The sequence below is a fragment of the Coturnix japonica genome, chromosome Z (assembly GCF_001577835.2).
Source record: "Coturnix japonica isolate 7356 chromosome Z, Coturnix japonica 2.1, whole genome shotgun sequence".
Taxonomy (NCBI): Eukaryota; Metazoa; Chordata; class Aves; order Galliformes; family Phasianidae; genus Coturnix; species Coturnix japonica.
The window spans coordinates 56,861,347-56,886,521 of record NC_029547.1 but is presented as its reverse complement, the minus strand read 5'-3'; the positions used below and the strand labels follow the sequence as shown (position 1 = coordinate 56,886,521).

Below are 25,175 nucleotides of genomic sequence, written 5' to 3'. Positions count from 1 at the left end.
CACTGATAAGCAGAAGGCTCAAACCTTCTGTACCAGGTCAGAGAAGAAGACAGCCTTTCTCTTACAGCAGAATGATACCAGGCTCCATACTAGTATGAAGATCATGGAGCACATTGCCTGTCATGGCTGGAAGGTCCTACTACACTGACCTTAAACAGTCTGGATTTGACACTTTCTGTTCTTCACCTTTTGGGGCCAATAAAAGATGAACTGCACAAGCAACATTTCCTAGCAATGATGCTGTCATAGCACCTGTGAAATGGGTCGTCTCCACTGCTGCTGATTTTTTACAATTCTGAAATGCAGGCTCTTGTTCATTGCTGGCAAAAATGCATAGCTAATGGTGTTGACCATGTTGAAAACTTGTGTTTTGTAGCTGAAAATAAGCTCAATCAGACAGGGCTCTTGTGCTCTTTGTATCTATGTTTGTTTACGTGGAAATAAATTGGAGGCATTATTTCTGGAGAGAAGTTTGTGTTAATAACAGGAGATCTAGAAGCATGTTGGAGCTTCGTGTGTGATGAAATTTTCTTTAACAGCTTGAGCAGGGTATACCCAAGTACAGAACTAATACTGAATCAGCCTTATTCTCACAAAATTCTCTAGATATTTGAATATTTTTTTCTCAGCCACTATGGAGACATATTTTGGACACGATACGTAATCATGAAATACACAGTACCCAATATTGTTATTGGGAAGTGACTGTGTGAGTTGCCTTGTGTGAAACTGAAAATTTACAGGTGACAGCAAGTGATTTGTTCCAAAAATTTGAATACACTGCTCTGTTGAAGAGGTAAAGGGAGAACTGGAATTCCTCAAATAGCTCTCACAAGTCTCTTCAAGAACATTAACTGGGCTGTGAGATCTATCCATAAGCTCCATCCACTTAAAATGATTTCTTCTCACACAAAACAGATCTCAAGGCAGTTGTTTGACACATGGGATTTTAAAAAAGAAAGAAAGAAAGAGAGAAAGAAAGAGAGAAAGAGAGAAAGAGAGGAAGAAAGGAAGAAAGGAAGAAAAGCAAGGAAGAAAGAAAGAAAGAAAGAAAAGAAAGAAAGAAAGAAAGAAAGAAAGAAAGAAAGAAAGAAAGAAAGAAAGAAAGAAAGAAAGAAAGAAAGAAAGAAAGAAAGAAAGAAAACAGAACAGAGCCTTCTCAACTGTTAATAAATTACTGAGACACTTTAATACTAAACCAGTAGTAATCTTTTGCTATTGACTGTAGTAACAGTATGATGGCAAGACTCTGGGGTTGGAAGGCGTGGGGAGCAGTAGTACATTATTTGAGTACTGACATAATCAACATCAACACAGCTCCCTAAAGAGAAAATCTGACAAATATTGCAAAACTGTACCCAAGTGATGAGCTGGGAAGATCTGTAAATCTCTCATCTGATTTGTTAATATTCTTTGTCCTTTAATGTGTTTTTTGGGTTTTTTGTTTGTTTGTTTCAGTTAACTCTGTACCATTACTTTTGTCATTCTGTTTGGTTCAAGTTTATTCCTCATCCTTAGCAATGTCTTAAGATTTTTTTCCCATAGCAACATCAACTGAACAGGCCTAGAACTAATATTCAAATTGCAGAAATTACAGTGATATTTTTATTTTCTTTAGTATAGAATGATAGAAACATAGAATTGCACAGGTTGGAAAAAGCCTTTATGATCAAATCAATATAAAATCAGATACATAACATGAAAATAGAAAATGTTCACAGTGTATGAACATTAGTAAAGATTTCAAATGTTACTGTCACTTACTGAAAAAATTGAAGGTATGACCTTTCTCTGTCTGTTCTCTTCACAGTGCAAACTGCTGACAACAGTCACTGTGCTGTTTCTCCTGCATCTGCTTTCGCTATTGCTACAGCTGCAGCAGGGCATGGGAGTCCACCAGGTGAGAAAAATTTACTGTACCAAACATTAAGATACTTAAGTCTCAGAAGATAAATATTTCTTAGGAATTTACCTGCATCCTAAATAGCCTCTGATTTATTACTGTAATCTGCTTGGTGTCTTATATTGGCTGGAGGTTGGCTTCCATCAGAGGCCAATATGAAATATTTGTAATTTAACACCTTTAATTTAAAGGTTTTTTCTTGAAACTTAAATAAACAAGGACTTTGTACTGTATCATATACCTTCAGGAAATGCTTTGTGCCCTTGTTTTGTGAACTCTAAGAATATTAAAAAATTGTTTGTTCAACAAGATTTTGGATGATCACCATATAAATCAGTGATCTCTTTTCTCACTTACTTAAATTAGAATATATCCATGTTGTTTAATACTATATCTATTACATTTCATCCTTTATGTCTACAGTTGTGGTTGTTTTCTTTGACTGAGTAGACATCATATGGCAATAACTTCTGGACAATATGGCTTGTGTATTCTTATTGATTTTTTATACTTATTGATATTTTACACTTATTGATTTATATATATATATTTATATATATATTGATTTTTAGATGATCACAAAAGTTATATTCAGTCCTAGAGTCCTTGTGAACATCACACAGCAGGTATTTAGTAAATTTTTTTGAAGTGAAGAATATGGTTTGCCTTTGAAAGCAGGCATTGCCAAAAAATCAGTGACATTTTACTTTTGAATTAATTCCTATATATTTACAAATTGTTCACAGAATAAAATAGAAAAAAAAAAGCCCAACAAAAAAAAACAAAAAAAAAAAAAAAAACCTGTTGCTTATCCACTAGGACCAATACAATTTTAAATCACAGCTTTTATATTTTTAAAGCACGGGTTCCCAATACTTATCAGACAAGTGTTAGAGAAAATAACATACATTATTGCATTGCGTGAGGGAACTTCAAAGCACTGTAAAAAGAAGATACATCTCTAATATTCTTATAAGTACACTTTTGTATTGCTTTTTAAGATAATTCTGCATAAAGGGCTATTTTGCTGTCTATAAAAGGCTATTTTATGAAGAAAAGAATTGAAGGAACTGGGGCTGTGTAGTCTGGGGAACAGGAGACTGAGGGGAGACTTTATTGCTCTCTTCCAGTATCTGAAAGGTGCTTACACAGTGAGAGCAGGGCTGGTCTCTTTTCACTGGTGACAGGTGACAGGATGAGAGGAAATGGCCTCAAGTTGCAGCAGGGTAAGTTTAGGTTGGACGTTAAGAAAAACTTCTTTACAGAAAGGGTAGTTAAACACTGGAATAGGCTCCCCAGGGAGGTGTTTGAGCCACCGTCCATGTATTAAGAGCAGTTTGGATGTGGTGCTCAGGGGCATGATTTAGCAGAGGGTTGTTAGAGTTGGGGTAGTGTGGTTAGGTTGTGGTTGGACTTGATCTTTAAGGTCACCCGAGTGATTCTAGTATTCTGTGATTCTATGGAAAGAAGTCCCTAGGGATCACTGCTTGTCACTGATCGCATAGATGCTTATCTGTTGACTAAAGATCTCTGGATGCAGCTGTCTTTGTGCACCAAATAGTCCATACATCGAATACATCTCCAATTTGGAGACAAGGATGTTATGTGGGATCATGTCAAAGACCTTACAGAAGTACAGGTAGATGACATTAGTTTGTCGTTCCTAGTCCATGTTGTCACTTCAACATAGGCCAGCAGACTGGTCAGACGTGATTTGCACTTTGTAAATTATCAATAAAACAAAGTGTAACCAATGGTGTAGCAAATTTCTACTTTACCAAGAATATCTAGCACAATTTAAAGAAAAATAGTTAATTTGATCGTTTTATCTTGTAACAGTTCCACTGAACATGGGCTTCATGGAGACTGCAATAATGAAACCTAGATTCGAAATCCAAATTAATCTTGTATACTGTATATATTTTGAAAAGTGCATTTCTTTCTCAAATTAAATTAGAATCCCAAAATCTCCTGACATAGAAAACAAACATTTGACAAGAAGCAAATACTTCATCCCAAGCAAACATTCATATATTACTTCCTAATGAATACAGCAGCTTATTTCAGCAATTCTGTCATCTCATTTGAAGTTGGATACTTTGGTGTTTCCAGCATGCTGCATGCTGCAAACTTGCCTTTCTCCTCCTACAGCATGCTGATCTGCACTGTAAAGGATGTACCATTTTTCACGAGAACAATGTGACGTGTTACAAGAGGGGATGGGAGTGGGATGGAAGCTTGTGATTGGCAGGAGGGCCTGGCTTCTTCAGTATTTTAAAATGCATATGAAAGGAAGAGGAGAGAAAGTGAGAAAAGCAGGAAAAAAAGAAAAAAAATCATTGGGGAAGTATCTCTGACAAATATGATTTGCATGCAGGAAAATAAGCCCCATGGTACTAAGGGTATAAGTTGATTTTACTCTGTATAATTTTAAGGATTTAAAAGACTAATTAAAATAACAGCTGGAAGATTGAAAGCGTCTTCTCAAAAATGAACTGTTTATGTACCATCCCTTTCAGTTAGTTGCCTGGACATATCTCTGGTGGTAAATCAATTTTTACTTGAATTATTTATCTGAGTGTGATTCAGGATAGAGAATACTTTCCTACAACCTCTGTGTTTTGCTACTTCTACCTTATCAAAGAATATTTTTAAGTATCACTCAAGCAGTTATCTTTCAAATCACAAATATGATACGGACCATCAAGGGATGGAACACTTCTCCTGAGGACAGTCTGAAAGAGCTGGGGCAGTTGACCCTGGAGAAGGCTGCAAGGTGACTCTATAGCAGCCTTTCAGTATCTGAAGGGGAGCTACAGGAAAGAAAGGGACAGACTCCTTAGCTGAGTTTGATGTGACAGGACAAGGGGGGAGTGGTTTCAGGCTTTAAGAGTGCATGTTTAGATTAGATATGAGGAAAAAGTCTTTTACAGAGAGGGTGGTGAGGCCTTGAAATAAGTTGCTCACAGTTGTGCTGGGTGCCCTCTCCCTGGAGACTTTTAAGGTTAGACTGGATCAGGCCCTTGGCAGCCTGGTGTGTCTGTGGTGTCCCTGTTCATTGCAGGGGATTTGAGCTAGATGACCTGTGGTGAGTGGCATTCCTAAGGGATTGTTGCTGTGACAGATGTTATATAACATCTTTGTGGGCAACATGGACAGTGGGATTGAGTGAACACTCAGCAGATTTGCAGATAACACCAAGCTGAGTGGTACAGTTCACATGCTAGAGGGAAGAAATGCTATCTAGAGGGACTTGGATGGGGGATGGGCTTGAGAGGTGAGTTCACACCAACCTTGTGAAGAAGGGCAGGTGCCTGCATCTGGAGAGGGGCAATCCAAAATACAGATTCATACTGGACAGAGGATGGCTTGAGAGCAGCCTTGGGGAGAAGGACTTGTTGGTGTCAGTTGGTGAGACTCAACATGAGCAGGCAGTGTGCGCTTGCAGCCCAGAAGGCCAACTGTATCCTGGGTTGCATCAAGAGAAGTGTGACCACCGGCTCAGAGGAGGTGATTCGGCCTCTCTACTCTGCTCTTCTGAGACCCTACTTGGAGTACTGCATCCAGTTCTGGGGGCCCAGCACAAGAAGGACATGGAGCTGCTGGAGCTGGTTCAGAGGAGGGCCACAAAGATGATCATTTCTATGAAAATTTTGGTGTGAAAATGAGCCACTGAAATGCATATAGAGTGTCTTTGTCTGCCCAGAGTTGCTGTGGGTGTCTGTATGCAGTAATATATCTTAATGGTAGCAGCAGTAGCTAACAGAAACAGACTTTTGTAAATTACAGTTGTGGTTTCCAGAATGATGTATCTCTTGAAAGCTGAGTATGTACTGAACTTGTGTCAGATGAGTCCTTTGGACTCTGGAGTTTGACACACATTAGTCCTGCTTTGATTACTATCACTTTATGGGACAGATAACAATCAGCTAAATGTTCCATAGAGACCCAAATTACACTGTGGGTCATGTGGGTCATTTATAATAAATCAAGCATAGATTGTTTATGACTAATTGCTTATTTAGGAAAGCTAGAAGTGTCATGAGAAAGTTCATCAAAATCTTTCAGTGAGAGCTGCTTAGATTTTTTTACATATTGACCAATGGTGATGTTCTGCAGGCGCTCAGACTATCAGCCAGTCCCCCGTGTTACAGTATGTTTGTTTTGTTTTGGCATAAGCTCTAACTGGCGTAATGGAATAACCCTTTATACCAAATGATACAAGAGAGACCCTATGTGCATGTTTGTGTGTTCATATATCTGTAATTGCATGTATGATTGTGAAAAGGGACTCGCTGTAGCTTTCATGCCCTTGCCTGTTTGGGATACTTGGCATTTTAACTCTGTAATGTGGCTTGGGAGCGATTGTATGTACTCCAGAGAATTTGTATCTTTTTCTAGTTGATTTTCAATATGTTGGCATAAATGTTGATGTTAGTACTAGTTACAGTACTTTTGCAGTGAGTAATTTACTGGTATATATATATACACTGTTTCATTCTATTTACTGGAAGAGCTTTGTGTAAATTTCTTAGGAATTCTGACCAGGAAAAATAAAATAAAAAATCATAATGATGATATCCCAATCTGTATTTGAAATACAAATACAAAGAATCTTTTATTTTGGAGTTCTGTCATTTAACCCAGTGAGGATACTGCAGTGTAGATGGGAACAACTGCATGGCAGATATTGTGGAGATTGTTTCTATGCAGTTGCAAGCAGACTTTAAATGTAATGTTTTAAGTAGTAGATTTCTACGTGGAGCTGCAGCATTTAATTTGCAGGCATCTAGCTTCCTGTCATGCTTACGGGATATCAACAAATCAGTGACATCATGGTTCCAGGTATGGTTTGCAATCATGTTCCAGCTGTGTACCTTTCCAGTCTCTACTTTGTGTTAATGATCTGCAGTGTTTAGCTCCACAAAAGAAAAGGGTTCGTGTGGTAGCTGGTATCCTCCCTTGATCTTTTCTGCAAAACAGAGAAGGGTTTTTGTTTGTTTGTTTTTATTTTTAGTTTTAGGCAGGAAATGGAAAAGTGAGTATGCTTGTTCCCTCTTGGGAACATGTTATAAAGAGATTTCCAGACCAATTCATGCAGACTAAGGAAGGTTTGAGAAGCTCTGAGACCTGAATACTACATAGCTTCCTCATGTTCCACATTTTGACTGAAGAGCTACAGGTGGGGCTGGGTAATAAATCCTCATTGGCTTGCTTTACACCTGGCACTGTTCTTCATCAGACAGGGTTGTGTGACAATTAACCATTAATAGACCAGCCAGCTTTCTTTCTTTGTGGCTAGAGAGTTGTCAGGAATTAACCAGATGTCCTCTGTGGTATTGGACGTAGCCAGTGTTGGTGTTGCTGGCTTCTGTGGGGCAGCAGGGAGTGATGTTGTTGTTGCCATAGAGAGGCAAACTATTTTCTGTTGTAGGCTGCGACTTTAACACATGTTCACCAAGCTGCTTTTGTGATTAATTCCTGTAAGTTTTCTCCTGCCAGAGGATAATTTACAGGGAAATCAGTAGGGAAATGAAATTAAAACTAATTTGTTTGGAATCTACCTTCTAATTCGGAAACCCTAAATGATATTCACCTACTCTGTGGTGAATTTGAATAGATTTCTATTCTTGCTCCTGAATTAAGAGCCCTTCAAATGGAACAGAATTGTTGCTTAGCAATTTTAGGTTACTGGCTAAACATTCAAATGAAGTTGAACCTTCCCTTTCAGTTTTGATAGAACAATAACTTTGAACTGGAACAATGGCTTCAAGATGTTTATTTTTGTCTCAGGTGACCCATGCTTTTGGAAGTGAAAAGTCAGAAGAAAAACAATGATTTTTCTCACTTTACCAGAAATCTGGAAAATTATTCTCTATGGGTTCCCCTCTCGTAAAGTATTTTCTTATTCAGGCTTATGAAAGAAACTGGCTTCTTGGGAAAAAAATGTAAATGCAGGGGAGAATTCCTGAGTTATAACACCATTAACCATGAGCTTCCTGACCCATTGCACTAAGCTTGGAGCAGCTGGTTTGCAGCCCAGTCGTATATGGTCTGGGAGCTGAAAGATGGACATTTTGCTGATAAAGCAGGTTGAAAGTATACGCAGTCTGTAATTAAAGAAATGAAAAGCTGGAGATGAACTGCAGAAACACTTCAGCAGGTAAAAACTGCCTATGCGTTCCTTAAAGACTGAGAGGCATGGCAGGAATCGAGGCAAAGTCACTTGGCTGACATAGAAATTAAATGATGTATCAGCTGCAGTGTCACTATTCTTGTCCTTATTCATGGAAGATGAGTCAGACATTTCCACAGTAGAAAACTGTTCAAGATGTACTAAACAAATTACAGATATGATTGTTAAGGTAGGCTGGTCAAGAAGTCTTTTCTTCTTTGTCAATTATTTCCTGCAGTTATTTTATATAAATAAGTCACAGTTAAAGGAACTGTTGTTGCATTGCAAATTTGTTGTGATATTCTACAATGTGTAAACATAGTTGATACAACAGCTTTTGAAATTGAAGATCCGTTCTTTTGTAGAGTTATAAGTACAGACATGAGATTTTGATGGTGTGGCCTACAATTTCAGTGGAAAATTGGACTAGGATGTCACACATACAAGCGATTATAAAACTTCCATGAAAGCAAATATGGTTTCGAAGATGTAGGCACATAAACCAAAATTTAACATTGGGTTTTGGTGAATTACATTAACTCCTTGTTGTCTCTCTTTGTTATTGCTGAAAGAGGGAAAGAATATGGTTCTACCCTAATGGAATTACCATTCCTTCATAGTTTTGCAAATATACTGTAGTATGTGCTGTAGACTAAAGTTACAGATAGGTACTTGTTCCCTATGAGGGTATAGCGTATGGAAATGCTGATACACACATGTTCATTTTTATCTATCTAACAGAGGAGTGAATGACGCTGCTTTCTCTGAAGCCATATGTTTATCACAGTGTTCCAAAAATAAAAATGCAATTACATCTTGCCGCTGAATTGTACTTACAAATACATTAGCAAACAGATTCTTGATTGTTTCTTACTTCCTAAGGTGTGCTTTAGATTTTCTAGAACAAGTTGCGTAACTGCAGTTATACTCTTGGTGTTGAGCAACCTGTACCAGTAAACTTTAGTTAAGGTAGAATAAAAGGGAGAATTTTCAGATTTGAATAGTTGACTTTAAAGGAGGATTTTCATTCTTCATTATACCCTTGTTTTAACATCTCATCTAGATCACTGTAATTTGCAACCTTAATGTTATGATTAAGACTTGAAATAGTGGGTTGATGTTATGCATATTATTTAGACATCTATCTTATTTCCCACTCATTGATCTAAAATTATTTCACTGTACAGAGAGATTTTTAGACTTCTGGACTTAGGTTCAAGTTCACAACATAATAATAAATGCTTTGTCTCAGTTATGTGTTTTTTAATTTTCTATTATTAGAAAAATACTTTCTAAAGCAAGACTCCTTTAAAATAGTTTGCCAACCTTTCTCTTAAATATTTTGCAGAAATGAAAAACAGTAATTGTAGCTCTGTCTAGAGTGTTACACTATTGTAGATCAGCTGATGCATGTGAATCCAATGGGATTTACTCTACTAAGACTATAATCCCTTGACTTGATTTGATAGTTAGATTGTATTTGCTGTGGAGGCTTTAGGCAGAAGAGTCAAATACATACTTGGAATTACTTCTGACGTGGGTGGATGCAACAGGGATTTTCAGCAGCATATTTCTTAGAACAAAATGATTTCAGAAGTCCCAAGGACCAGTCAAAGTAAAATTAAAAGCCTGAAATGCTTTGGGTACTCGATTTCTTCTTTCTGTAATGATCACTGCTTTTGATACGGTATCAGCTGTTAACTCGTGATGAAACAAGGAAACAAGCCAAGCCAGGGTATAGTAAATGATTATATATGCTTCTCTCAAACTAAGGTAGCCTGAAGAGCATGATTAGACTTGATAATTCCTACCTTCAAGCCATGGACTGCACATATGACCTATTCCATTATAAATCTGAATATATACATTTGGTAATTCCTTAAGGAGAACTATATTATTGATCAAATTTGCTGTTCTTTATGCAGCGAGTTGGAGTTCATCTTCTTTTTGCTTCTTTTTCTCTCTGTTAATATAAATGGTCTTATTTCCAGCTTTGCCATTCTCCAGCTAGCTGATGCACGGCAATCTAATGTCATAATGAAAGAAATTAGAACAAGAGCAGAATCCTTGCAAATGTAGATTTCTTATCAATATTAGACTGCTTGCTTTCCAATGTTTTTCTGTGAGAATGTGTGAAACTCAATAACTTGCTTGAGAATCTGTATCCAAAAAACATGTATATTTTTAAAACAGTCAGCCAAAATTTTTAGTTGTGTCAGTGAAAGCCTTTTAAAATTTGTGTGTGTGTGTGTGTGTGCTACTTGTGTTGCAGAGGCTTTTTCAGTTTTAATCTGTGTATGAAAATCTCTCTGCTCGAAGCCTGGGTGTTCTGTTTATACTTTATCCACGTCAGAAAGTACTGCTGCTGTTTGCCGACCCTAAGCTTTTAGGATTTGAGCTGGGCTGAATCATGAAGCTGGCTTACAGCCCATCAGTGTATTTATCAGAAGAAAAAAACACATAAGAGAGAGAAATGTATTTTACACTTGTTTTAAAAAATTACTGTTTGTCTGTTTTATGGTCAGTAGACATTCCCCTTCCACCTTACTGAGACTCTGGTGTTGGTTGTTACCTCCTCCCTTGTTGAACTGCATTTTTTTTAACCATTTCAGATGCTAATGCAGCTTTGTTATATGATTCCAGGGTGTTTTGTTGAAACTGACTGATAAAATGCTTTTTAGAAATGAAGACTTTTTTAGGAGAGTCGCTATAAAGTAGTCGTAGTTACTCTTCTTAAGTACAGACAACTTTCCCCTAATTTGGGGAATTTAAATTATTTTTATATAGATAATTCATTCCTAATAGGTGATCTATTTTTAAAGCTTTTGACAAGTTAGTTATTGTGGTCAGGAATCGTGTCCTACTGTATTAACACTGAAAAATAAAATTAATTTGTTACAGTTATTGCAACTGAACTCAGAGGCTTTTTTGACATATTAAGCAAAGCATAAAAGTGAGTATGCATTGATCAGTTCCTTTAGCAGTGCAAAATGTGACATAGTATAAATGTTTTTGTTGCATAAGAGTGGCTTTTAAATGGGGAATTATGAGAATTTCTGATAAAGTCAGGTTTGCTTAGAGGTGGTGGAAAAAGTGGTATATGGTGTCCTTCTGAGCTTTTGCTTTATGAATGGGATAGATAATGATGGCATCTACCTATGGAAAGTGCTGTGGGCTTTCTCATGAAGGAAGCTCCTTATGTAAAAGATACTGTCGTAATTTAATGTGTTTGTGTCTTCAGATGTTGAGATTCACGTTTATTCAACGCCATTGTTTTCCTTGGTGGTAACTTCAAAAATATCAGTTTTGATAACAGTACCTGTAATAAAAACATCTGGAGGTGAAACTGGATTTTGCATAACAATCTGAAGACAGCTGCACAAGCAGGATGATTAAATTATGTTAGAAGTAATACTAACACTAACAGTGGTGACAAGTCAGCACTGTGTTTGACAGCATGTGGTAAAAGTTCTGCATCACCATTATGTGAAGTGTTATCCACACTGTTTTTCTCCTTGAACCAAAACATAGCATCATACAAGACACTCTGAAGACAACGATTCCATCTCAGCTGAAACTAAGACATGAAGTATGGCTATTTTGTTCATTTTTCAATCCACCTAGATTTATAGACTTCATGGTTAAGAGTGTTAAAGAGCCTAAGTCACAGACAGGAATGATACTATCCAAGGGACTGTGTAATCAGAATTAAAAATTCTTTCTAGACCCAAACGAGGTAGGAAAAGTATATGAGGATTACCAGCATAGATCTGGCAGTGCTGTAAGCTTAACAGGAAACTGCTTGCTAGAATTGAAACTCTCAGATAGATCTGAGATGTATAATTAAACCTTTCCATTTATTGCAGTTAGCATCTGAGCTGAAGCCTGTCTTGGTTCCCTAGTCTGTAGTTCAGTGCCGTTTCTTTTAGCTGATACATCTGCAGACCCATAAAATTTTGTGCTTCGATTAAGAATCCTGGGCAATCTCTGACAGGCTGTGTATCAATTCCAGCCTCTCATACGTGAGCTCTGCATTTGCAGAGTAAGAAACCTGTGGTTAATGAGCAAAGAGGCTCAGTGAAATTAATGATCTGTTTTTGCCATTGACTTCCAGAAGATGGATGAAATTGTGCACCACGTTTCTGTGTTCTCTGCATATGATACCTTTTTTGTTACCTCACCTGGACACAGTTCCATTTAAACTATGTACATTGTAAGCTAGTCTGCTGGTCAGTACTATCAGCACTTTCCCTCAGACCCATTGTTCTCTACCATTTGTCCGTAGCTGCTCTGATTATTAGCTTGCTAAGACTGCAAGCTCTTTGGTTGCGGAATCACTTCTCTGTTGTAAGTGCACCTTTTTATCTGCTGAACTGAAGGATAGCTAGATTTTGGATTACCTTTAGCAGACACATCTGTTTGTGGCTATCTTCATAACTTCCTTTTCCACAAACCACATGGCTTGGAAGTTGGTAGGAGCAAAAACAATGCTAGACAAGAACTTTTTATCATGTCTCTGCTTTTATATTAATTTTGCTGTGGTAGTAAGTTTCTGTTGTTTTTCTTTGTGTTTTGTTTAGACCTTTTCTTTCAAAATTAAAAGACCTGAAAGTAGCAGTACCTGGAGATCTTATTTGCTTACAGTTCCTATATCTGCTATTTTTTTCTGAGTTTTATAAGATTCCTAAAATTAACACCATACTTACATGAGATTTGTATGTTCTTGAGTACTGTATTTCTTATTCTCACATTCTCATTAATGAGAAGACCTACTCAGTGTCTGCAAGAACTAATGAAATTTCTTTTGCTAGCACAGTTAACTCACCAACTTTTATTTAGACTGATAATGTGTCAGAATTCTCTTAGCATCAGGAAAAATACAGTCCAGCATTTTGAATGGTGGGTGTTTTTAGCTGTTGCTGTACTGTCTGGAAGGGAGTTGTAGTATTAGTTTTGAATAGGCCTGCTGATATCTATATACATATAGCTGCACACTTATCTCCTCTGAAGTATAGGTGTGTAGATAAAAATAATAGTAGGTTTTGTCTATGACTATAACGAATAGTTCACATATATAGTCACTGAAGTTTATTTATCAGTTATTTTAAAAACTTAGAATTTTAAGTATAATCTATATAATCTGTGTTTGATGGGCATGTTAACGGTGTGAATGGCAACCATTTTTACCACCTGCTGGCAGTCTCTAGCTCCCATTTCAGTTATCAGTTAGTTTGGAATTGAAAAGCTGAGAACAAGTGGTGTGCTAAACACCATTGAAAAGGTTCTCACTTGTGATGGTAGACCCAGTGAAGATAATGTGCTGTGCTTCTGGACATCTGACCACAAGGTCAGTGATAACTGGCACATCTCCATTTGCATGAAGGGCAGTTTGCATCTGTGTTGTAGAGCAGGTCCTCAGTGTTGACCAGAATTTTTGGTCACCCCTTTTTAAGGTGGGAATATGATCGGTCCCTTTGTCCAGAACTGCTTGCTGATCTTTCCATGTCTATGCAGAAACACTTGGAGTATTAACATAGAAGGGAGGCTGCATGGCACAGGCTTCATTTTCTTAGTTCTGCAAGTCCCACCAACTTTGCCTGCTCCAACCTCGGCTGCTTCAGGGAGGTTCTGAGACTCTGTGTGTTGTTTGTTCTCCAGTGTACCTGGTTCTGCCTTAAGGCCTGACTCTGCTGTGCTGTTGTCAAAACTACTGAGTATAGAGCCTAGCTAAGGTCTATTGTAACTAAAACCAAGAATTCTGAGGTAAAGCTAGACAACCATGTAGAAGGAGGCTATGTCTCCTTGTATACAAAGAATAGTGACAAAAATGGCTGTGACTTTTGGGTTATTTCCAATATGCCATTTAGTCCTTATAATAGTCTGTTTGGGGATGGAGGGTGGGGAGTGGAATCAGAGGAGAGGCTTTTCCTATGCTTTGCACGTCTTTTCTGAAAGCTTTCAAGAATGTAATTAATTATAAAATAGATGTTTTTGGTATTTAAAGACAGAGCAGTTATGAAATCAATAGATTTTCAGTTTTGAACAAACATGTTACATAGCTATTTAGTGAAGTCTTGTACCTGTGTATGTACAAGAGTTAACACACATGGAGTTAAATATACCTCTGTACCCATACGTCTCTGGTCTCTTAAGTTCTTTTCATACACAACTTGCATATCTGTGTATCCAATCAAGACATCAGCATTAGCTACTGACTATGTGGATCTGACTGGTTCTGTTGCTTAGACTCCGTTAATGATAATTACTGATAAAAAATTAATGACATTCTGAGAACCATAGAAGTTTGCTGAGTGATCCCTGAGGCTTTACATTTTTCCTTTCTTCCTCTTTTTATTCTTTTTTTTTTTTTCCCAGCTAGCTGAAAACTGTCTCTGTAGTTTTCTCTTTTTTTTTTTTTTCCTTTCGACTTACGAAACTTCTTTTCTTTAGTGTTACTTTCATAGAGACTCTGCTGCATTAATACATAATTTTCATTGTGATTTTCATTGCTGAAATTAAGTGGCTAATTGAGCAGTTTATAATGTGTATGCCTAATTGCTTCTGCAAGAGGTTAACTGCGGAAAACATAGAAAATTAACATACAAAATGTTGCCTAGGTTACCTTTTACTAAGTCAAGCCTCAGAGATTTTGTTTGCTTTGCTGTTTATGGGCAGTGAAACTCCTGAAGATGTGTTAATATGAAAATTCCTTCAATACTGAGTCTTAGGTATCAACTACAATGTCATATGCCATATTTCAAAAAAACTTCTGTAAAATAGAATAGTAGAGTCTGGGGTCCAGCCTGTAGTAAAAGATGCAAAATTGCAGTTGCACTTGTTTTTTTTTTCTTCTGTCTGAAAATATAGAACAGCAATTTTGTTTTTGGGGCCTGACTGTATTAAATGTCTGTAATAAAAATAGTGTAATACTAATGCTAGCCTCTGAGAATACTTCCAATGTTCTTTTTACAGAATAAATGGATGCTTAATCCCCCTTTGCTATTTCTAATAATATACAGGCTTCAGAACAGCTTTTAAGCCAAAAAAATTGCAAAGCACCGGTCCATAAGTAAGGGAATGTCCAGTTGTTCCTGGACTCGGCACTGTGTGAAATGGAAAACAATATACTGTAAAATCAAATCCAACAAAAACCTACAGAAAAAAATAAATTCACTTCTCAAGAGTTTTGTCAGAGTTATTGTTTGTTGTGTTGTTTTTAATAGGAGTATTTAATGTAATCATTTTGTTAGCAATATATAGCTACAACAAAACTAGACAAGAAAGAAACAACGGTCTGAATGCAGTAAGAAACTTACCATCCCTGGATGTGCTTAGAAACTGTTTGAATGTGGTGCTCAGGGACATGATTTAGTGAAGGGTTGTTAGGATTAGGGCAGTGTGGTTAGGTTGTGGTTGGACTCAGTGATCTTGAAGGTCTTTTCCAACCTGAGCAATTCTCTGATTCTATGATTTTTAAAAACATTTCTGGATGAGTAAATATTGATGACTTAAAAAAAAAAAAGTAATTATAAGATGTGAGGGGAAACGCTGCAATTGGCACATTATTGCTTTCAGTCTGTAAATGTGTTTTCTGTGTACCTTCCCACCTTCTTGTCACTACAGAGGTAAAAAAAAAAAATCAGCTGTTTGTTTGTACGTGGTGTTGAATAGTAGATTCAATGATGCTTTCATGAAGGGAGGAACATTTCTTGTGTTGACCTTTTTCTCCTCTGCATTTATATTATTATCCTGCTCTGATTCCTTACAATGTGCCACTTCTATTATGTACCACTTTCCTGTTTCTAAATCATACTTGCTTTCTATAACCTGTTTGATTACAGGCTCTGTTTGCTTTTGGGTAAGTCATGTTTTGTATTGTTTCTTTCATGCTGAAGAGAGACCTGACTCAGTGTTCATGACACAAGCCAATACTCTCCATCTTTCTAAAGCTGAGCAGTGAACCAAGTAGATGTCTGTATTATTTATGATGCACAAGATTACACTGTATGGGTTTTGCATAATTACAGTGATCTAAATGATCATGTTTTAAATACAAGCTTTCTTCCTCTCATTACTCATAAAGGCTCAAACAAGCCTTCTATTTAGCAGTTACTAGTACAGTATTTGAAGAAATTTTGATACCTCTGTTACTTTTAATTCTTATATCTGTGTCTTTTCCTCACAGGTTTTAACAATTCTGAACGCATGTGTGACAAAGAGTTCATAATACGCAGAGCAGCCACTAATCGTGTCCTGAATGTGTTACGTCACTGGGTCTCCAAGCACTCTCAGGTATTCTTGTGTTGCACTTGTTCTCTCCACGTGTCATGCATAAGTGGAAGAGCGCTATCTGACCTCTGTCAACAAATGCAGTTTATGTATTATGTATGTAGATTACCTCTACAAAATATTGTGAGGCTGTTCAGTTAAGTTACTTCGATTGAGTGTGTTGAAGTGCTTGTGCTTGCATAAAGATATTTATATAATTGTTCTGAAGCATGTCTGGAAAGATGCACCAGTCCTTCATTTTGGTCACTCTACAGACCAATTCCTTGAATGATCACAAAACGGGGTAACTAGTGGAATTTCTTACATAGCAGTCTTTAAAGCTGCTAGGTAAGAAAGATGTTGGAATGTTTTGGAATGCATCAGAAGACTATCAGGAAAATTGTTGAGAGAAACAAGGGAAGGAAGAATGGAAACAGGGACCGTAACATGAGGAAACTAGCAAGAGAGCACTATGGAAGCATATGAAACATCTTTAAGCCTTGGGCAGATGGTATGCTGTGGCAATTATTGACTGCTTTAACGCTCCATGTTAGTAATAAAGAACACATGATCAAAGCAGGGTTCATTGCACAGCTGTCTGCAGCACTCTCCTGTGTCAAACACTATTCCCTTTTTGTCCTTATAATGGATTTAGATTTAATAGAGATCAAATTTGCTAGAGAATGAAGACAGTAGGAGGTGCCTAAGTGTGAAAACTGCTCATGTTTGAAAAGCTGAATAGCCAAGAAGATATTTTGGCATTGTACTGTATGTGCTATGTCTGTGCTGTAGTTATCAATAAGTGAGTGCTATAAGTCAACCTTCTGTGCTAATTAATTAAACGACAGTCATCAGACTTTTATCTACATTAAGTAAATCTCTACAACTTGATAAACTGATGTTTCAGTTTCAGGGCTGACCCTGATTGAGTTGTGATGATTCGCTAATATAAACACAAAGTAACTGTAAAGAGTGTAAGCACTCTCTGTCGCTGTGACAATTTAACAAATGTACTCTTTCTCTCCTGGAAATGAAGACATTCTCTGTTCCCATATCAAATGCCTCCAGTGATATGCAGAAATACAGTATTGTCCTGATTATATTTGAACCTACTTTTACAGAATATTACATAATTAGTTTTTTTTTAACTATTGTGGGAATTAAGGTAATGGACAAAAGTCCAAAACAATGGATTTTCAAAAAGGAAGATGTTACTTGAGCTCCCTAATCATTACTGCCTTTTGTATTTTCTCTTGCAAGGATGGCGGATTTTAATTCTCTCTCTCTCTTAACCCACTATTTCAGTATAGCAAATATTTTAAAATATATAAGGACTTTGGCACAAAAAAAGTAATACATGCTCTAGTAATAAAGCATGTAATCAGCTGTTTGTGTTGTTTACTTGAGAGAGAGGGGACAAAGAAAGGACATAAGACCTAAGCAAAACAGGAATAACTGGCTAGTTTCTGTCAAATAAAAAACCAAGATCAGGACTGCTTTAAGGGAGGCAAGTGAGGAATTACTGTCTGACCAAACAGTGTGAAATGTTGCCAGTGAAGATAGATGGTCCTTGGAGAGCAGTAGCTCAGAGCCTCATTTTACAATAAGAACACAAACTGCAAACCAGAGAACCCTTAGCCTCCGGTGTCTGCTGAAGAAACGCTTATTAGTTTTCCAAAATGACAAAACAGTGGAAGCACAAAAGTTTGATGGGATCAACAGACGTGCCAAAAACTTTATTACATTTTAAGGTATTTGCATCATTTGCAGGCCATTAGTGTACCTGGGATATCCTTCACCTTTGTCTGCTGAAATGGGAAGTTTTTATTCTCTTAAAAAAACAAAAGATAGCAAGAGAAAAAAGTTGACAAAATAAGTTGGTATTTGCAAAGATAAGTGAGTCACTCAGTGTGCTTTCCTGATAGCATTTTCTCTCCACTTGGCTTTGAACTTGCTTTTGCTGCAAATGCTCCCAACACCAGAAAGTGTTTCTGTCCTCTGTGGGGAACCCTTCTCCTTGTGGTATGTCTAGATACTTGTCATCACTGCTAGTCTGTGCTGCTGAAAAAGGTTATCTACTTTGCCAGACTTTTTCTGCGAAAATGCCATTTCCTCATTGGTGGATAAAAAGATACAAAGGCATTAGATGGGTGGATTGTGGAGCCTTGTTTAGCTCTATCTTTAGAGTTCTGGATGCTACTGCACATGTGCTTAGTGTTGCATGACTACCTCTGCAGGATGTGAATTGCTCAGTGCTGGTGTTCTCTGAATCACCAGTAATAGTAATTTATTTACAAGTTATTTATTCACCTGAATTATTGTACTGATTCGTAGTGTTTCAGTGACAAGGGTATACAAGGTGTTGCACAGTGACAAAACAGTATGTGGCCTATGTTCAGAAATGTATACAACCATCTGTTGTAAGCATGCTCGCAAATTTTAGTCAAGTTATTTATTCCCTACCCTCCATTCCTCCCTCTGGATCCCTTTGGCTCATTTCAGTGTTCTACTCTCTAGCGTATAATAACACCAGGTCAAGGTTAGTGCATGAACTAAGGGAGAGAGATACTGTCCAAACAAATGTTTCAGAGCTTTGTATTTCCTCACTTTTCCTACATCCAGTTCTTGGCTTGGTCTTGAAGATATTTCATCTGCTGTGGAATTAATTAGCTTTCTACAACATCTTGCATTTGTGTCAAAACCACAGTTGGGGATGATTAGGTATTTCTTAAGCACGTGTTTTTAAAAACTTGTCTGATTGTAGATGCTGTTTAATATGTAAACTTGCCTGTGTGCAGAAAACAGAATCATTAAAATTAACATTTCAGCCCATTCAGACAGAATATGTTCTCGTTAAGCAGTTTTGTTATCTTGAAATCATCCTAAATAATGTTTAGAAAAAGGACTAATTATTTTTAAAAGTTGGGTCATTCACTGTAGGAGCCTCACTTAAATTCTGAGTAAATACATTGCGATGCCAGATCTGCAGCCCTTTCAGAAGGGCAGAAGGAACTAATTAATGTCTTCAAGAGCTCCCAAGGCACAGACAAAAATTTGGAACAAACATACTCATGTAATGTGATATATACTTTTTGCTTTTTGTTTTTACCATACTGAGCAAGTGAAATCAAACCTGTATTGCTAATCTTTTTTTTTTTCTTTTCCCAGTTTGATGTTGTTTTGTTGTTGTGTTTTTTTTAAACTTACATTTTGTTCTTTTCGTTTTCTTTAACTCCTCTTTTTTCCATTATTTTCTTCATCCAAGCACCAATAGACCAACAAAGCTTTCTTTTTTCCCAAAATAACAGCTGAATGTCCATGTTTACATTTTGTTTTTAGAACATAATTGAGAGGAACAGCATAGGATTCTCTGGTTGTAAACAACTGAAACGCAAATGCTGAGGCAGACAGTTACTATGATGACAAGAGCTTTGATGAGAATGGAAAGGACTTATGAAGGCAAAACTCCCACTTAACTCCTGTCAGAGATGGAAAAATAGGAAGGGAAAATGAGGCAAAGAGGAGAAAGTTCATGCATGATTTTCATTTTCCTGGTGAGATATTGCAGCCTCGTCTTTGTTTAACAATACTTTCTTTTGTCTAAACACTTCAAGATACAAAATGAATATTTTCTGCTTCTGTGGCAAGCAGATGGAAATGGAGATTGTCCAAGGATGAAAATTTTGCATCTGCTGCTGAGGAAAGAAAAGCTGGCTTTTCCAGACTTCCCTGTTTTGAATGATAGTTCGGTTCTTATTCCTGCTGGCTTCTTTGAGAATCTCAGCTGGAATGAATTGGAAAATCTTGACTCTGTTACAAATGACATGACTGCCAGATGGTGTCAGTGAGTTATGAAAATACCACAGGATCTGGGGAGCAGACCAAAATTTGCAATTTGAGAGCGTAGGTCATGTTTTTGGTGCCTGACTCCTGTCTTGCTCCAACTGTGGAATAACTTTCTACACATCATCCTCTTGCTTGCCTGATTAAGCCATGCTGGGTTTTCAAAAGAAGGTTTTTCATACGTAGTTACTGATCTTGCCTGGAAAATATGGGAGGAAGACACCTGTATATAGAAAATTATCCAAGAAAGTAGGTTATGGTTAGGCACCTGTAGTTTTAGTACATCTTGCATGTGAATTGGCCAATCCCATTTTGTACGTTACAGTAACAACAAAAAGATATGAAAATTCATTTGTCTGACCCTATTTTGCTCTTGTTTAGAGGCATAAAGTAATGAATATTAGAGCTGACAAAGTTACAGTGAGCTTATTGTAGAAATGTGAACAGATCACACTTATGCCATACTGACTCTGTGATAATCTGTATTTTTCTTACAGCAAGATATTCTGTATTCTGAATACCTGTGAAGTAAACCCTTAAGACCTGTGATCTTTCTCTTGAAACAAGAAAGATTCTTCTGGTGTTCTTTCTGAAGTAGACATGTAAAATACTAATTGTGGATAGAAAAAGAGGCTGCCACAAGGAGAGGCAGAGCAAGGGAGCTGTGAGTGAATGTTCCAGCGTACCATTGGTCACTCAGTAAAGAAATCAAGTTTACATAAACTTACTCCATGTGCTCGATACACATGTATATTCAGTAGTAATATACTTTAACTTTTGCTTTGTCCAAATATTGCAGAAGCATTAAGGTTTTGATATTCCATGACATTTTAGGGAGCATGAGTCACCCTCAGAACAATAGCCAAGCTTGCAATCAGTCAAACTAATTAGAGGTACACTACCCTCACTTCTGCTGGAGCATGACAGATCCACCCTCACTGAGGTCTCCCTGCAAAGCTCTTACTTGTACGAAGTCCCAGAACTTAGAGGCAGAGATGTCACATTTCCTATCAGTCCTGATTACTTTAGTCTGACAGTACCTAGTGGCTAGATTCTTCTTTCAAGGTTCCTTTATACTACCAGGTTTTACAGTTCTTGGATAATGAAAGGTTCATGGTGTATGCACAGAGAATTACTCAGTCAAGCTAGTAATGTAGCTTGTACTTTTATCCCAAATATATTCAACCTGGAGTGGCAAGCTAACAATGATACTATGGTACCAGAGCTGGCACTTCCCCAGCTGATGATTGTTTCTTTGCACTTGAAACTAATTGGAAGACAAAGCTATTGTCCTCTGATTGCTTTCTGAAATAAACTAGAAGTTCACTGATGTAGTGATGGATTTCTCTGATTGCCAGTTTTAGTAACTTTTATCTGTGTTGTTTTTTTTCCAAATATTTAAATGTTTTGTTGCAAGTGTATAAAAATTTCATGCAGCAGAATTATATATGATAGTTGTGCTTTTATGGGAAACAAAACAAAACAAAACAAAAAGGAAATGTTGTTGTAGAGTTCTGCATCACTGGAGTAATTCCAGTTAATTATGATCAAGTTTGATCTTCTGTGTAGTAGACTAGAAGTTACCCTGTTGATGTCATTGCAAAGATTATCTGTTTACACTTTGTCGTAAGAACAGATACATTAAAATTGTAAGGAAAAATGCATCTATTTAAAAATATACCAATTTCATTGTGTATAGTCTTTCAGTAGGTCTCTTTGTGCTCCTGAACATCTCCAGTGTTGGGCTCCCAGCAAGATTTTATCGTTATCCTGTCACTCTAGAGTAATCAGTTGTAGCCAGCAGCAGTGCTAGTCTTTCTCAATGTCTGTGCCCGTCTGCTATTTTCAGTTTGCTGCTGGCAGTGGGGGCAAAGGACAATGAGTCTGCACACAGTATATCCACATCGTATGAATACTCACAGAGACATCCAAAACCCGACTCTAGATATGCATGTAGTTTTCCCTTCACATCTGACATTTTTAATCCTTCATTATATTTTTATTGTCCCTTCACTAATTAAACTCTTTTTTTCACTCTCCATTATAGCATTTTCACTTCACATATCTCTAATAATTTTCCTTCTTCCTAGCCACTGTGCTGTATCCCCACCAATTTCTGTCTTCACTGACGTTTCTTCTTACTTGGTGCTTCTCCCTTAACATTCCATTTTGGAAATGTGACCACTTCTTGTTCTGTCTACATGTTTGTGTTTTCTGCTTCCCGGTGTTTCCTTCAAACACATCTCTCTTCCGTTTCTCTTGTTTGTCATTTGCAGACTGAAAGATCTTCATTGTGTAGTTATTCAAAAGATGAAGAGAATTAGCTAGGAAAAACTTCCGTGCATTGATTCTTCTTGCTTGTAGTGACAATATCAGCTACATTTGGAAAACACCATTATGTTAAGTTATGGTTATGTGTGCTGGTGCTGGGAACCTGGATTGGAAAGCAGTCAGCTTTCTTCCTTCCCTGCTTGAGAAAAGGCTTCCATCTTCAGATGCGTTCTTGGTCAGTGGATTAGTTTTCCGTCCATTTGTAATGATGCAGAGCCATGTCGGCTTTGGGTGTGCTGCTCCCAGTCAGCCAAGCTTGCCTGCCACATCTTTTTGAGCAGCTCTTCTGTATTTTCTCAGAGCAACAGAGAGAAACTAATAAAATTGATCCAGATGTATTCAGCAAAGTCTGTCACAAGGGATTAGCATTACATTTATCATGACAATTTGTACTCCTCCTACTCCTCTTCACATGGCAATCAGAACTCTGAAGCCAGTCTTCCAATAGTTGTTTTCTGCTAGGTTGTTTTGGTTTTTTTTTCTTGCCTTCTAAGGAGACACCTGAAAATTTGAAAACTTGGCTGTATTTTGAGATCTGAACATGATTGCTCCTTGTACAGTTCCCTTGCGTACCTAATGAGTGGCATTCTGCTTCAGAGCTTCAGTGGACAAAGAAGGGGTAACTGATGGACCTGCTAGGCCATTGACATGATCCCAAAACGTGTCCTTATCTATACACTCGAGGGAGATGATTTGAAGGCTGGACTATTCTACAGAGTAAGAATTAGTTGGATGGTCACAGCCACAGAGCTGTGGTCAGTGGCTGTGTGTCCAGTTGGAGACTGGTCACAAGTGATGTCCCACAGGGGTATGTCTTGGGACCAGTGCTCTTCAACATCTTTATCAGTGATATAGACAATGGGATTGAACATACCCTCAGCAAGTTTGCTGATGACACCAAGATGAGTGATGCAGTAGATGCAGTAGAAGGAAGAGATGCCATCCAGATGACCCTGGCTTGAGAAATGGGCAGGTGAGAACCTTGCCTCACAGCCCACAAAGTCAATCCTAGACTTCATCAAAAGAAGCATAGCCAGCAGGTCGAGGAAGGAAAACCTGCCCCCCTACTCTGTGCTGGTGTGGTCTTACCTGGAGTACTGCATCCAGATGTGGAGTCCTCTGCATAGGAAAGATACAGACTTGTTAGAGCATGTCCACAGGAGGGCCTCAAAAATGATTCAAGGGATGGAGCACCTCCACTACGAGGACAAGCTGAGATAGCTGGGGTCATTCAGCCTGAAGAAGAGAATGCTCTTGGAAGACCTGAGAGTAGCTTTCCAGTATCTAAAGGGGAGCAGACTCATTAGCAGGGTCTGTTGTGATAGGCCAAGGGGAAAATGGTTTCAAACTCAGAGAATATTTAGGTTGGATATAAGAAGAGGTCTTTTATAATGAGGGTGGAGGGGCACTGGAATAGGTTGCCCAGGGATGTGGTGAAAGCACATGTTCAAGGCAAGGTGGGACAGGGCTATGAGCAACCTGATATAGCTGTAGATGTCCCTGTTCATAGCAGGGGAGTTGAACTAGGTGACCTTTAAAGGTCCCTTCCAATTTTAACGTTTTTGTGATTCTAATGATATTCACCAAGGCCAAGTGTAAGGTAAGGTGTTTCTATTGGGTTGAGGCAATTACAGATATATGTATGGACTGTGAGAAGAGTTCAGGGAGAGCAGCCCAGCTGAGAAGGCCTTGGAAGTTCTGGTGGACAAAAAGTTGGATATGAGCCATCATTATGTATTGCAGCCCTGGGCTGTATCCTGGGCTGAATCAACAGAAAAGCAGCCAGCAGGGAAAAGGAGGTGATTGTCTAATTCTACTCAGGTCTTGTGAGGCCCCATCTTGAGAACTGCATCAAGGTCTAGGGCTCCCCAGCTCAAGAAGGATGTGGAGCTGTGGGAGGAGGTCAAAAGGAGGGCCATGAAGATGAACAGAGGGTTGGAGCACCTCTCCTATGAGGACAGTCTGAGGGAACTGGTGGTCTTTGGCCTAGAGAAGAGAAAGCTCTGGAGCTCTGGGGGAACCTCACTGCAGTATTCCACTTCTTGAGGGGAGATTAATTGCAGGAGGAAGATGAAGTTTTTACACTGTCTGAAAGTGGTAAGACAAGGTAGAATGTCTTTAAATTGAAAAGAGTGGAGATTTAGCTTAGATGATAGGCAGAAATTCCCTATCAGAGGGTACGGAGGCCCTGGCACAGCTGCACAGAGAAACTATGAATGCCCCATCCCTGTAAGTGCTCCAGGACAGGTTGGATGGGGCCCTGGGCAGCCTCATCTGGTGGGCTGCCCTGCCCAAGGCAGGGGGGTTGGAACTAGGTGATCTTTAATGTCCATTCCAATCTTAGCCATTCTATGATTCTGTGACGTACTCAAATATTTTCCAAATAAATTATGTTCTCAGGCTTTAGCTCCCTTTTGTTTGCCTGGGTTATTCAGTGTTTCCTGACATTGTTTAAATGGAGAAAGTTTCCTTACACTTAAGAAAATTTAAAGAAAGGGAGGAGGAAATGTTTTCGGAGTTTCACATGATGAAACTTAAAAATTATGTAACTCCCACCAGTAATAAACCTACATATTTCTTGTCGAACCTCACCGGCACATCTAGTTGATTTTCTTGCTTTCTGCTGCCACTGTCACAGTCTCTTGTTTTCTGGGC

General features: G+C 38.0%; 1 protein-coding gene across 2 annotated transcripts in view; it reads left to right on the top strand.

The window, feature by feature from the left end:
- Positions 1-25,175, top strand: part of RASGRF2 (Ras protein specific guanine nucleotide releasing factor 2) — a 112,284-nt gene that overhangs the window by 66,484 nt on the left and 20,625 nt on the right. For both annotated transcript variants that reach the window (XM_015849798.2, XM_015849797.2), the window contains exons 17-18: positions 1,811-1,900; positions 16,264-16,370. In XM_015849798.2, coding sequence (XP_015705284.1) covers positions 1,811-1,900; positions 16,264-16,370 — 197 coding nt within the window. The remainder of the gene's footprint in view (positions 1-1,810; positions 1,901-16,263; positions 16,371-25,175) is intronic.